The 14175-nt window shown below is 45.6% G+C and overlaps 1 protein-coding gene across 1 annotated transcript in view; it reads right to left on the minus strand.

The window, feature by feature from the left end:
- The window catches only part of TPH2 (tryptophan hydroxylase 2), a 92668-nt gene that overhangs the window by 70754 nt on the left and 7739 nt on the right, over positions 1 to 14175 (minus strand). The window contains exon 5 of the mRNA XM_045867362.2: positions 10073 to 10140. Coding sequence (XP_045723318.1) covers positions 10073 to 10140 — 68 coding nt within the window. The remainder of the gene's footprint in view (positions 1 to 10072; positions 10141 to 14175) is intronic.

Here is a 14175-nt window from a genome sequence, read left to right on the forward strand (position 1 = left end):
GTCACAAAGTACCCAAACAGCCACATATATCTCAGTTTCATTCAAAACCCGGGAAAGCAAATCAATGGAGGATAATGGAATGGGATAGAATTAGCTCAGTCGGGGAGAAAACATATTTGCTTTCTAAGATGCGTCTTCGCAAAAAGGTGGAGAAGGGGAAAAAATTAAAGCTTGGTCCCACCTCACAACAGAGCCCACAATTCATCAAGGTGACCATCTGATGAGAAACTGATGAGAAAAATAGAATTAAAGATAAAAACTTACAACCCCCCAGTTAAGTTTTCTTCCCTGTGAAGAAAGCATAACTTTTCCCTTTCATCCTTCCTCTACCTTCTATTTGTGATGTTTCCAATTAAGATTGCCTATCTAAAAATAGGTAATGTGGCACTCACAATTCCTGTTAGTAATGTATTTCTTTTCACTACATTCTGAAACCAAGCAGGATCCATAAATCATACCTCTTCTCACATGAAATGAGAAATGCTAAGGTCAACTGAAATTTCTGGGAAGGTGGAGAGGTGGAGCCACGCCTGTTATATCTCTGCAAGTTGCAAGAATTGCAAATGCTTCCTAGGAAAGACTCAGCGTCCGTAATCCTCCAGCTCAAACAAACGCTAACTCATCACAAGTACCTGGGAGTCGGGAAGGCCCCGTGTGCCCAGTGGTGGGCACGGGCACCATCAGCTCTACCCAGGATCTGCCAAACAGTCCTATTCGCTGTCTCGAGCCTACCTTTGCTTGTCTCTGATCATTCACCTCCTTCCTTTTCTTTACAAAACTAGAGCTACTCCTGCGGAGTCACGTAGCACAAGAGGAAACAAGACCTCCTGAGAAGCGAGATGCCGGCTCGGAAGGCACATCCATTCCTTATTATGTATCTAGTCAACGTCTTAGAGTGCACAGCATTTTGGTCCCAGAGAGCTTCGTGTTGACGTGGGGTATCTGGGGTGGGGAGAGAGGAGGGTGGCAAAAAATGTTCTCTGCTTCGATGAGGAAAGGAGGTTAGAATCATCTCCACTCCATGTCGAACGAGAGGTTTCTCTCTCTCTCTCTCTCTGATGGAGCAGAGTAGAATACTCACAAGCTCCCCCAAACTGAATGAGCCTGCTGGGCTGGCGATTGCTCTTTTCAAATATGCTAGTCCCCATTCGGGACTGTTTTGTTTTAGAGTCTCTGTTTAGCTGTGTACTTAAACTCGCAGCAAATGAATCACAAAGGGTGCGATTCTGTTAAATCAAAAAATCAAGAAATAGTCTGGCTACTAGAAAGAGCCAGAGAGGGACAAACCCCTGGCAATCGTTTTTCAAGCGTCAGCCCAGCTGTGTTTATTTCCATCCATCCTACCTCCCACAGGGGTCAGGCGGGGAGAGGCGGGAGGAGAAGAGCACAGGATAGGGCGGAGCTGGGCAGAATCACGGCGCAGGCTGGGGCGTGGCTCTGGCCCGCGGGGCCCCGCCCACGTGCCCCCCGCCCCGCCCCGCCCCGCCCCGCCCCGCCCCGCCCCGGGACGTGCCAGAGACTGGAAGTCACACCCGGCTGGGTTGAGTCCTGGCTCCCTAAAGCCTGCCGTGAACTAAGTACACACAAGAGCCGTACATTTCAAATATGCCGAGAACTCTAAAGAGAATGACTTTTTAAAATGCCGAGTCTCCGTGCTGTGACTGCGCTTTTCAACCTGTGATACGATACCGCCTGTCAAGAGGAAGTGCCACAGCCACGTCCAGGCGGACAAAAGAATAGATGTGGCTTCTTGGGCAAAGAAAGAGAGTCTTTAAGAGAAGCACACTTGACAGCCCCGGAAGTTACCTTACTCGGAAACTATTCTGGTCATCTGGGAAATGAACCGAGGCCGACAGTATTTGCTTTCGTTCTACTCCTCAACTGCTCCATTTCAGAGAAATTAAAGCATCCACAGCTGGTGTTTATACAGGTAACATGATCAGCTGTGTCGCCTTCAGTAAATTTCTTAATGTCTCTGAAGTTCAGTTTCCTTGTCTTCAAAATGAGTACAAGAACGGCACCTATCCCAAAATGAGCGAACAAATGAGCAAAGTGTTGAACACAGTGTCCCGCACATGGCAGGAATTTAACCAAAGGAGGCTAAAACTACCCAAGTATGCCAGCTGAGAGGTCCCTACAGTGAACACTTCTACCACCGTCAGCCCTTCAGGGACTGATCCAACACAGCCGAGCTGCAAGCTGCACCCTCTAACCTTAGCTGAGACTCTCTGGCCTGGGAAGGCCTGGGAGAGGGCCAGTTTGTCAACTGAAGAAGCACGCTGTATGCATGAGTTACAGGAAACTGAAAAGTGTACACACACACATGCACATACACGCATATATTTTTGAAAAGCTCCTTTAACCCAGCCCACCATGGAGCCTGAAATTCCGTAATTCACTCACTCCTTAAGGTCCTTTATCCATTTTAAATGAGCTTAACAAATGATTATACGGGAATCGAGGAACCATTAGCTACTTAACACATGATAATAATAGTCATATCTATCCTAGATTCAACCCCAGCTTGTAACAGCCAGCATCTGGGCCCTGTAATCACTGCTAATTGTCCCAACCACACAAGGGAAATTCTATGCCCGTTTTAAGGTAAGAGTACTGGGACTCAGCAGTGCCTAGGTGGTTCAATTGGCTGAGTGTCCAACTCTTGATTTTGGTTCAGGTCATGATCTCAGGGTCATGAGATTGAGCCCTGCATCGGTCTCCACACTCAGCAAGGAGTCTGCTTGAGATTTTCTCTCTCCCTCTCCCTGTCCCTCCTCCCTTCCCACCTGTGCTCTCTCTCTCTCTCAAATGAAAAATAAATCTTAAGGAAAAATAAAAGAGCACTGAGACTCAGAGAAACTAGGTCAGTGCTCATGGCCACAGAGCTTGTAAGTGGTGGAGCAGGAAGTCAAACCCAGTATTGTCTATCTCCAAAGTCTAATCACTCTGCCACATGTTCTCCCACACCTCTGCTTCCGTGAGGATTACTTCTATGGATAATACATTAGCACCTGTTGTGGTAGAGCTGATAGAGAGGGTCTTGAAGAAATAAAATTGAACACAGGTTAAATGTATATGGTAGCCAACTTCCAAGATGGTCCCCAGGGAAGCCTGACTCCTGGCCTTCATCCCCATGTGTGGTCCCCTCCCACAGTGTAGCAGGGTTGGGCTATGAAACCAACGGAGTACATCAGGAGTGATGGTATGTCACTTCTGAGGCTAGGTTATAAAAGGCAGGGTAGATTCTACCTTGCTTTCTTTGGGACCACTTGATTTGGGGGAAGCCAGCTGCCATATCTTGAAGACACATGGCAGCCTTAGTGCAGGGACCCATTTTGTAAGAAAATTTGGCCTCCTGCCAATAACCATGTGAGTGAGCAGACTGGAAACATCTTCCAGCCCTAGGCTTCTCGGGTCAACACTTTGACTCCAGCCTCGTGAGAGACCCTGATACAGAATCACCCAGCTAAGCCACTCCCTAATTCCTGACCCTCAGAAACTTTGTGAGATAATAAATGCTTGTTGTTTTAAGCTGCTCAATTTTGGGGTAATTTGTTACACAACAATAAATAACTAATACAGTATAAAAATCAGACAATTTTAGGGCTTAAAGAGTCTTAGTGAAGGGGAGTGGAGAAGGGTATTAACCAAAAGATAATAAAAAGATCTGGAGGGGCACCTGAGTGGTTCAGTTGGATACATATTTGACTCTTGATTTTGATTCAGGTCATGATCTCAAGTTGTGAGATCAAGCCCCACGTTGGGCTCCATGCTCAGTTAGAGTCTGCTTGAGATTCTTTCCCTCTTCCCCTCCTCTGGCTCGTATGCACATGTGCTCTCTCTCCAAAATAAATAAATAATCTTTAAAAAAATCTTAAAAAAAAAAAGATTTAGAGCACGAGGATACACAAAAAGGAGAGCCAGTTGAAGTGCGAAAAATTATAATAACATTAGCAAATACTTATGTAGCATTTCCTATGCAGTGTTCTAAGTGTTGTTATTATATTAGCTCACTTAATCCTTAAAACAATCCTATAAAGCAGTAGTAGTTATCCCCATTGTACAGATATGGAAACTGAGGCACAGAAAACGAATCATTTGCAGGAGTCACTCAGCTGGCAAGTGTTTAAGGCTGGAATTCACCGCAGGCAGTCCAGTCCAGCTTCTGCCCTCTTAAACACACCACACCTTGCCTCTCAGATTGAAAGAAAAACTGGAGAAAGCAACCAAGGCCCTCCAAGTGGGCCAGGGGGCTGAGTAAACCCCACGCTTTTGGTCTAGATTCTTTGATTATTGTTTTGAGAGAGAGAAGGATAAAGTACACTGTATAGCAATGCTCCATTGATTTCATTTAATCCTCAAAATACTCACAGGAGAAAGGCAGAGGAGATACTATTATTCCCATTCCACAGAGAAAACTGAGGCTGAGAGATGGATTCAAGTGGTTCTCCCAGAATTTGAAGTCAGAGGAGTTTTTTTGGCAAGTTAGGGAATTTTCCAACTTAAAGCAAATTCTGGCCTGTTGCAACTCCCTTGTTTAACTTACTCATTGACATGGCATTGATCTATTTACATTTCAGATTCCAAGGACTATAAAAAATAAATAAATCAGAGGAAGCAGCCCCATGAGAAGGACATAAGGTTCACATACCACCTTAATTTCAGCCAGAAGAAAGTACATTCATAACAAAACACAATCACAATAATATTCAAAATCAATTGAAGCAAACAAGAGTGGCATAATTAAAGTCAGAGCTCAGGGCCTCTTTCCAAGAGAGTAAGATGGATTGAAATAACTACCACCACCCCCACCAAAAATATAATTAAATATGCATGCATATTGTTGAGGAATAATCATTATAATAGCCCTCAAAGAAAAATGTGTTTATTTCTAGCCAATTGGAAAAAAAAAATGTATTACTGATTCTTCTTCCCCAATAATACAGCAATTGTGAGCCCTACAGAAATGCAGCCAAGCGAACGCCAAGGTTAAAATATGAAGGTGCCAATGGCAGAAAGCTGGATCATTTCAGACAAACCTCACAGCTACCCCCTCCCCGTCATAATTCTCTCTTCCTCCACACGCCATCTGCCCCCTACGCACTTGCATAGTCTCTGAACTGTCTGTATGCGCTCCACACCGTCTAATCATGAGCTACTTCCTTCTTTGTTCCCCCCCAAAATTTCTATTATTTGGGTGGGGGAGGACAGGGTGTGTGATGTGCATCCTCTCCCACGCGAATTCAGGAGCCGTGTCCTCTCAAGCCAGGGCGGGCGTTCTGGGGTCTTCCACGGAGAATGTATTTGCACTCAGGACGGATTCCTCTGCCTTGATTGGTGAGGCAATTAGGCCTCCCCCCGACACTCGCGGCCACGCGGCTCAGGCCCTGGGTAATCAATCCTGTTCTCGGCCGCGCTGTCAATCAGCTACGCGCCCGAGTGCCCCCTATCGACAGCTCTCAGCGTGCGGCCGCCTTCCCGGCTCCCGCTCCTCTCCGGGTTCACCGTGAGACAGAGCTTGAGCCTGCTGGTTTTTTTCATCAGAGACTGGAATTTTTCCATTTTCTCTGCTTGTGTTGATTCTTCGCCCCCTGCTTTATCTTTTCAAGACTAGCATTGAAAATACAGTATTCAACACGAATCCCCCGGAGGGCTTCTTGGCCAAGGTTTCAGTATCTGTTATTCGGTCTTTCATTCCTTTCTCCCTCCCCTTACCCTCAGACACCTCAGACTGCAGCCTGCCGATCCCTACAACAACCCCAAACATCTGGACTCCATCTTCGTCTCTATTTCCGACCATCTATTTGACCTGCTCGGGGTCCAGAAAGCCTAAACAAATTATCAATAGGGAATTGAATTGTTCTCCACGTGTCAGAATGGTCTCTCGTTTTATCACCCAGTTGTATTTGCTGGGACCTCACATGCCGGATTTTTCAGGATCGCCTCAATTTCAAATAATCTGCTTCTCAGACCAGTGGTTCCAAGCATCCGTTTGGAAAACCAGTTTGCAGCATGCTGCCAGAAGCCACTCTAATGAGCTTATTTTAAGTACTTATCATGTACATCCTTTTCCTTTGCTCTCTCAGAAAGCCATCAGCACTAGAAAAATACCTATTTCAATTAGAAATTGCATCTTTATTCTTCGTGAACAAAAAGGACACCTAACTTACTTCGGGGCAAACCGGCCAGGCCCACTTGGGATTTGTTATCACCTGTGCCCCACACCCACCAGCCCCTAACACAAGCTTGACCTCCAGTCCTCTGTGTGCTTGTGTGAGCACGTGCGTGCATGCGCGCGTGCACGCGCACACACACACACACACACACACAAATAGCTAGCCCTTAACCATCCTCAAACTCCTCCTGAGAGAAGCCACAGCGGCATTGACATAAAAGCCATTAAGGAATGATTCTTTTCTCTCTACTTTCCACAGGCCCTTGGTTTGTGCTTTCCAAATTTATCCACCCCTGCTAGGCACCTTCCCCACTCTGTCAACTTAACAGATCATCAGTTGCGTTGGTGCTCCTGGAATCTGTATTTTGGCAGCTTCACACACACACACGGGTATGATTGCTTTCTATGAAATCTTTCCATAAAGAAGGATGTTGTTCTGCCCTAAATGCTTCAGTATAGGGAACAGTCTTTAAATGGGGAACCGGAGGAGTTTTCACCCAAGGATGACTTCTAGGGACGTTGGAGCTACAGTATTTGTTAAGGTGGCAGCATAAACAATGGTGTTAACATAGCTAAAGAATACAACAATAGTTCAACTGGAAACGGAAGACAGCCCGTGGAAAAGGGGCAGGGGAAGATGTACTGATACTGAGTGGCACGATCACAAACCACGTGCCAGGCCCTGTGCTAGGCACAGCAGGGCGGCCCCTGCGACCACCCCGGGAGGTGGGTCACACGTATGTGGAGACGCTCTTTCCGGATGAAGAAACAGGCCCAGTGGTGATGATCACCCAGCGAGGAAGCCGTGCAGCCAGGACTTGAACCCCAGACCGGCTGGCTCCAATGCTGTAATCATTTTGTTGTTTTTCATCTATTTGCTATTGGAGGTCGTCAGTCTGGACCCGGCACTGTCCGGGGAGAGGGTTATAAAGCCCCTGGATTCCAGACTCTCTTCACTAAACACCCTTTGCTTTGACTCTGTTGCCACCAAATCACCATCAGGGTAATGTCTAGCCTTTATGGGGTCATGACAACAGGGACTTTTGTGAATCGTATGAGAGTAGGTTCTCTCTGTAAAATGATGAATTGGCAGTTTCCTGTCTACCTCAGCCTCTTGAACCTCTACTTACTGAGTGAGGGCCTTTGAACCTAAGCACTCCCCAGCCCTGTAAACAGGGGCCAGATCCTGGGATGCCCCTTCGCACCTCCCATTACCCTCCAACCTCTTCTCCAGTCATAACGTTCAGAGCCACCTTCTCAGCCACACTCAGCCTCTGGAACCAGCCAGTGCCATCTTTTGAGCTTAGCTTCCTTATTGGCCACCAACCAGGAGCTTGCAGATTGGTCAGAATTATTCCCCCGAGGTGGAGGCCACCGTCAACAGCCTGGTCAGCATGCGTCTGCAGGCCTCCTGCACCTACCTCTCTCTGGGCTTCTATTTCTATCATGCTGGTGTGGCTCTGGAAGGCATGGGCCACTTCCTCCCTAAATCGGCCAAGGACAATCACGAGGGTGCCCAGCACCTCTTGTAGAGGTAAAAACACAGCAGCCAGGCCTTCCTCCAGGATGCCCAGAAGCCATCCCATGGAAGCTGCTGCGGTTCTAGAGAAGAGCCTGAAGCAGGCCCTTCTAGATCTGCAGTGCCCAGGTTCTGCCCACGCAGACCCCCAGCTCTGTGATTCCTGAAGACCCACTTCCTATATGAGCAGGTGAGACTCAGCAAGAAGATGGCAACCACCTGGCTAACTCCACAGGCTGGCGGCCCCCGAGGCTGGGCTGTGTGGGTGTCTCTTCCAAAGGCTCACCCTTTGAGAGGCCCCTCTGGCATCCCCCTGGTGCCAGGGCTCCTGCCTGAGCCTCTTCCTGCAGCCGTGAGGCAGCTTTTTAGCCACCCTGGAGCCTTCTCCTGAGTAGTGGGCCAAACAAACAATAAAGCTTTTTGCAGGAAAAAAAAAAGATCTCTACCATTTCCAACCGCCAATTTATACTTTTGCTTTCCACAGACACTGCACTTCGATTTTCCTCTTTAGCTGAGGGAAGGTGGCAAACGCAAACTCCTGTTAATGCTTTGAGAGCTTCACCCTCCATCATTTTGATATATGCTTTTTTCCTCTTCTGCCCCTATCAGTATGTTTTCTTTAAAACCAAAAGAGTCCCCATGGTCAATGCCCCTTGAAAGTGAGTGTCACCACAATATCAGCTTGTCTTGACCCATTTCTGGGCTGTTTCCAGAAGAAATAAGTAACATTTGAGATAGTTCCTTGATCACTATGCTATCGAAATTCTTTATAGACACACACACATACATACATATATTTTTTACATAGGTATAATGCATATACCATCTATGCATAAAATACATACTTATCCATCTGTTCTACCTAAAGAAAAAAGCTCTGCCAAGCACTGAGCTTTTATCATGTCGTGGGCAGGTGATGCCCTAAAGGCCAGTCCTGCTCACACCCCTTCTAAGGACCCATGTATGACCTGATTCCCCAGGGACAATCTGTGAAGCAAGGAGAGCCAAGCTGAAGGCTCATAATCAATTATCAGACCCTGATGTGAAAAAGTGAGCCCAGCCCATCAGGGTCCTCTCTTGGTAATTTGACTGGGAAACAGTGGGAGATGGTGTTCGTGAGTGATGGTGCTGAGGGTGGGAAGGAGGCTTGGGCCAGGACGAGCCTTGTGCACACTGACATCGTGAGCGGGGGAGAAAGCCACAGGAGGCTAAAGGCAGTCAAGAAGCTGCCTGGAACAGAGGAAAACAAAAATGGAGTAGACACGTGTGGAAAAGCACGTGCCAAGTGGTCCTGGGTTTTAGGATCATAAACATGGGGGAGAAAGAACGAAGGATGCCTGGGGCTTGGGAGGAAGAAGGAAAGAGCACCAAAGCATGAAAGGAAGTTAGAAATGAGCACACAACTGACTCGGTCAGAGGTGTGATGTGGAATCCTTTGACTTGGCTTTAAGCCCTTGTGTGTCATATTCTTTAAAAAAAAAAAAAAGAGGAAGAGAAAAAAGCAAAGGATGATACTCTCTAAAACACACAAAATGTCTGAAACTCACCCTAGACAAACTTGCCGCACAGGACAGTCAAGCTTCTCACCTATTCGCAACTAAAATAAGAAAGACCCTTTCCTATGGGGTATGGAGTTACATTTTGTTCGGAAGACATGATATGTGTAACTGATCACATACCAGACAAAGGAAAGGCAGCGCCCGGAGGGTCTACATGTTTTATTAATGTGAGCACAATAAACAGAGGCCAATAGCCACTCCTGCAAGTCAACACATTACATTACGGCCGGTCTCAAACATCCCGTCACACACCATGCACGAGACACCGTGCTAACCCCAGTCCTGAGGTTCTCCAACTTCATCCCAACTGGGATCTGGGATTAGGTATGAACCTCTCCCATAAGCCCTCCAGTTTACAGGGAATTTTCCTTTCCATGTAGAGCAAACACATTTATTTTCTATTAAGGCTGCTTACATGAACCCTTGCACCATTCCTGCTGACTCTTCTACTTTCACCGGGGAAGCTGGACATTGAAGGGGGTTACTGACAAGTCAAATCAAAAGTACAATTCAAACGCATTTTCCGGACCCTGCAGCGTATATACGAAAATGGCCCCATGCCTTGGCAGAGCGGCAAACACAATGGTGAAAATGGAGTGCTTGGCATGTGGCCTGTGGGTCTCATTATTTTACAATTACACCTGGATGTGAAACATCAGCGTTGGCATTTAAACCCCACCAGGTTGGTGAGGGTTTAAAATGGTTCGTGTCTGCCTTCTGCAAAAGTTAAAGTGAAGACAAGGCGGGTCTGTTTAACACAGCAGGTTTCCCCTAATTAGCCGGCCACAAGTCGCAGAAAAGAGTTACACAGGTACTTACTATTTGTAACCCATGGCCACATCCACAAAATACTTTCTTCTCTGTCGATAGACATTGTCCTTAAATCCCTTAAACAGAAAAGAGATTAAGTTATTTAACAAAGTGCCAAAAAATTCGCCGCAGCAGGCCTGAAAGAAAATCACCGTGGTGGTTATTGAGTGTTGGAGTCAAATGTGAATTTTATCCTTGGATGACCATCTTCATGGCACAGGCAGAAGCGAACTGGCCTTACAGTAAAACCTCATTACATTTGGGTTGTACTAATTTGGGATGCATGGGAATTCAGGCTAAAGTGAATGGCATCTTTGGTTTTCAAGTATCATTTACGTGTAATTGATGTTAATCACGAGTTAATCTTATCCTGTTCATTAAAACAGGTCCCTTTAACATGGTTATTTAGTAAGTTAACCTAAATGTAATTGCTTTGGGTAAATAGCCAATAAATGCACATTTGTTAAAAATTCTATCATTCAGAATAATCATTGAATCCCCCAAATTAGCATGGATTAAAGAGGTTTTGCTGTTTTTTATGAGAATAGCCACATAATGCAAAATCGATTATAAGGGATTCATGCACAGGGTAGCAAGTGAGCTCCATTCCACTCTGAGTTCCCTTTGATTCTGTTTAGTCTTTAGGAACTGCAAGGCTTCTGTCCGTCATCATGCACTTGGGAAGTTAAACATCCTGACTGTCATTGTTCTGTCAAGTGGAATACTCCTGAGAGGAACTTCCCGGTTTACTCAAGAATCTCTCCTCTTGTCAACAGACCTTCCACTTTCCTTTCCTTCAGGTACTTTCAATCAATTCTTTCTGGGCTGGTTTTTTCAAACTGCTGGAAACCCAGAAGGAATTGTTTCCATTTAACTTCTTACGTCTGCAACCCTGTGAGCTCGAAGCGTAACCAGGAAGCAGTGGAGAATGGAGGCTGGGCCAGACAGGCCGCTGGGATCACGGGCCCTGAGAGGAGAGCTGAGACAGGCCCACGGAAGCCCAGATTACCTCTGCTATGGCTTACACGCTTCTGCAAAAGTGGGCTGTTCAAGGAGGCACCTGAAACACAGAGAAAATCACTCTGTTCTCTTGTATGGCTGAAGGAGAACTGAGGAGAATTGAGGACCGTCTGCTGGGCTGAGATAAAGAACTTCCACTGCTAACAGCCTTTCTCTCTAAGAGCATTACTGTCAGTGGGAGACAGAGAGAGAGTACCCTGAGATCACCCAGACACCCCGAAGAAATGAAGTATGCCCGCCAGAGAAGCTAGCACTTTCTTTCCTCTGTTATGAATTGGGAGTTTTCAAACTGGGGTTCATAGGCAGGCTTACGAGGCCTTAAAATGTGTACACACAAAATGTTGTGACCAAGCTACTGCATTACCAAATGTGTCTGTGACCTAAAGAAGGTCTCCTGCTCTAGAGGAGAAAGTATGAGCTTCAAGTCACTAGGAATATCGGGCCGCCTAGGAGAGCAAAACGGGGGTTCCAAGCACCTTTATTACTCAGAAGGAAAGCAGGCCATGACAAAAGGCAAAGAGTCATATGAAAAGCACAGCACCTGTTCCCCAGTTCCTGCCAAACCAGACATCACCCTGCAAGCATCGTTATCGGCTGGGCTTCCTGAAGGTTCTCGACTGTCTCTCCTTGGCAAACACCTGCACCTTTTCCAGGCATGCAAGAGAGTGATTTACTCAACATGCCTCATTAGCCTAGTATGGCAGTGATTATGCAAATGTCGTTGGCGATCCACAGCTGCCAAGATTGAACTGTGGACTAGCAAAATAAAACAGGGACGCTAGCTACACCAGTGATCACAGAGGCAGAGCATTCTTTGGCCATCTATTCTGGACTGAAGGCAGGGATAAAGTTACCAGATAACACGGAGGACACCCATGCAATAGTTGGGGCATACTTATACTAAGAACTGATTCCTTGTTTACCTGAAATTCAAATTTAACTGGGCATCCTATATATGTATTTACTAAATCTGGCAACGCTAATCCCCAGACAGTATCTGCCCCACACCCATCCTTCCTCTCTCAGTTTAAATCAAGGGGAACTGAAGAGCCAGCCAGCACCCTAAAGTGCTCAGCCAAGTGTGAGTTGGCACTCAAGTAGCTATCCCAAATAGTTGGACCCTGGTGAAATATTAGAATCCCTTGGGGAGCTTTAAGGAATACTCTGAACCTAGACACGTTCCCAGAGGTTATGATCTAAGCACTCTGGGGGTGAGACCCTGGCCTCAGTATTTTTTTTTTTAATTCCCCACAGATTATTTGAATAGAAAGCTAATGTTGAGAATCACTGAGCTAGAACATTAGTTCTCAAACACTAGAGCTCATCAGATGTCCTGCGAATTCTTTTAAATGCAGATTCCAGGGTCCATCCTGAAAGTTCTGATTCAGTGGGCTTCAGATGAGCCCTAAGGAACTGCATTTTTAATAAGCACTTTATGGCTGGGCCTTGAACCACACTTTGAGAGACCCTCCCAGTCTAGATCCTTGCTACTCAAAGTGTAGCAGACCTCCAGCGTAAGCCTCAACTGGGAGCTCACTAGACACGCAGGACCTCACTTTGCACTTTGAAAAGATCTTCCAGATGGTTTGTTCAGCAAAGTTTGGGAGACACTGACCTAGATAGATGTTTAACCCTTTCTAGGGAGCCTCGGCAACCTGACTCTCCCATTCCAGCTCCTTCCGAGCCACCTTAGTACAAGGGCACCATCCTGACACAGTAATCCCTGTCTCAGAACTGGGAGTATTCCCAGGCACCAAAGGTCCTTAGACCACTTTTTCCATGCTCACCAAATAATAACTTACAAAAAACATCAACTTACCAATACCAGATTTTGCATAACGAACATTTGGTGTGCTTATAAAAGAAATACATGTGGTAAAAAAAAAAAATGATGAGAGAGGTTGAAGATTGCTAAATACTTGGGATTATTTCAACTGGCTGCACAGAAAATAAGAGGAGACGTCATAAGGTGGGTATAATTAGGAGTAATGGAACAGACTTAAACACAGGAAAATTTACACTAAGTATCAGAATCAATTCCTTCACAAGGTCATTGGTTCCTGTGGTTATTACACTAACAAAGCTGACCCCCTTTCTCCCGGTTGAGTAATTGAAGAACTAGACTAAGGGGAGCATTTGGAAATAGGAGGTTCGCAAGAAATCCTTTACTATCCAGGCATTGATCTGAATGATTTAATAGAGCATTTCCATTCCTGGGATTAGGCATTTACTCTTGCCAAAATGCTTTCCAGTTGTTTTATTAACTAGGCTTTTCAAATGCCCCTTGGAGGTCAATAAGGATTTTATTTCCACTTTTTACATAAAGAATTTGAGGCGCAGAGGTAGAGGGACTTGCCCAAGGTCATCCTGCAAGTTAACAGCTGGTATCTGGAAAGTCCTATTACTGCTAATCTCTTAAATCAGGCTTCTGTGTGAAGTCTGACTCCTCTGAAAGTAGCAGGGGGCAAGGGGAGGGGGGAAATAACAAACGGATGATTCTTAAAGGCACTTTGAGTGTTCAGGAGCCTTATGTGTGACTTACTGTGAATTATTCTGAAGTTTTGGATTGGCAAATGTAACACTGTGTCTCTGAGTAAATTCAGCTTCTTGAAAATAATGCAGATGAATTAAGTCTGTTTGACCATTTGCTTGAATGGTATGTTATGAATTGGTCTGAATTGGTATATTATAACAAATGACTAATTTGGTTGAAACCTTCCCTCTAATTAAAGATGTTGTAGGATCCTCTCTAGCAGTGGTTCTCAAACTTAGGTTTGTTAAAACAAACTCCCAGATAATGCTAATGCAGCCAAGCCTGGGATCACGCTTGGAGAACCACTGCATAGGTTAATAGTCACACGTCAGATTTCTAGATTTCCTCCATTTAAATAAAAGGAATACCTCAGACCACAAAGCCCTTCTATAAGCCTGGCTGATCTGCTTGGGTTTTACCCTTTTATCTGCCCATTTGTAGAAAGGGGCACTGGGAAAAAAAAAAAAAATGCTTGTAACAAATGAGTATATTGCTTACTTCTCCCAGACTCTTAACTGTACTTCATTCTGACCATAAAGAAGTTCCAAGTCTCTTGTGT

Source organism: Mirounga angustirostris, unplaced genomic scaffold (genome assembly GCF_029215605.1).
Source record: "Mirounga angustirostris isolate CCGP_5_RB_7025 unplaced genomic scaffold, mMirAng1.0.hap1 SCAF_5, whole genome shotgun sequence".
NCBI lineage: Eukaryota > Metazoa > Chordata > Mammalia > Carnivora > Phocidae > Mirounga > Mirounga angustirostris.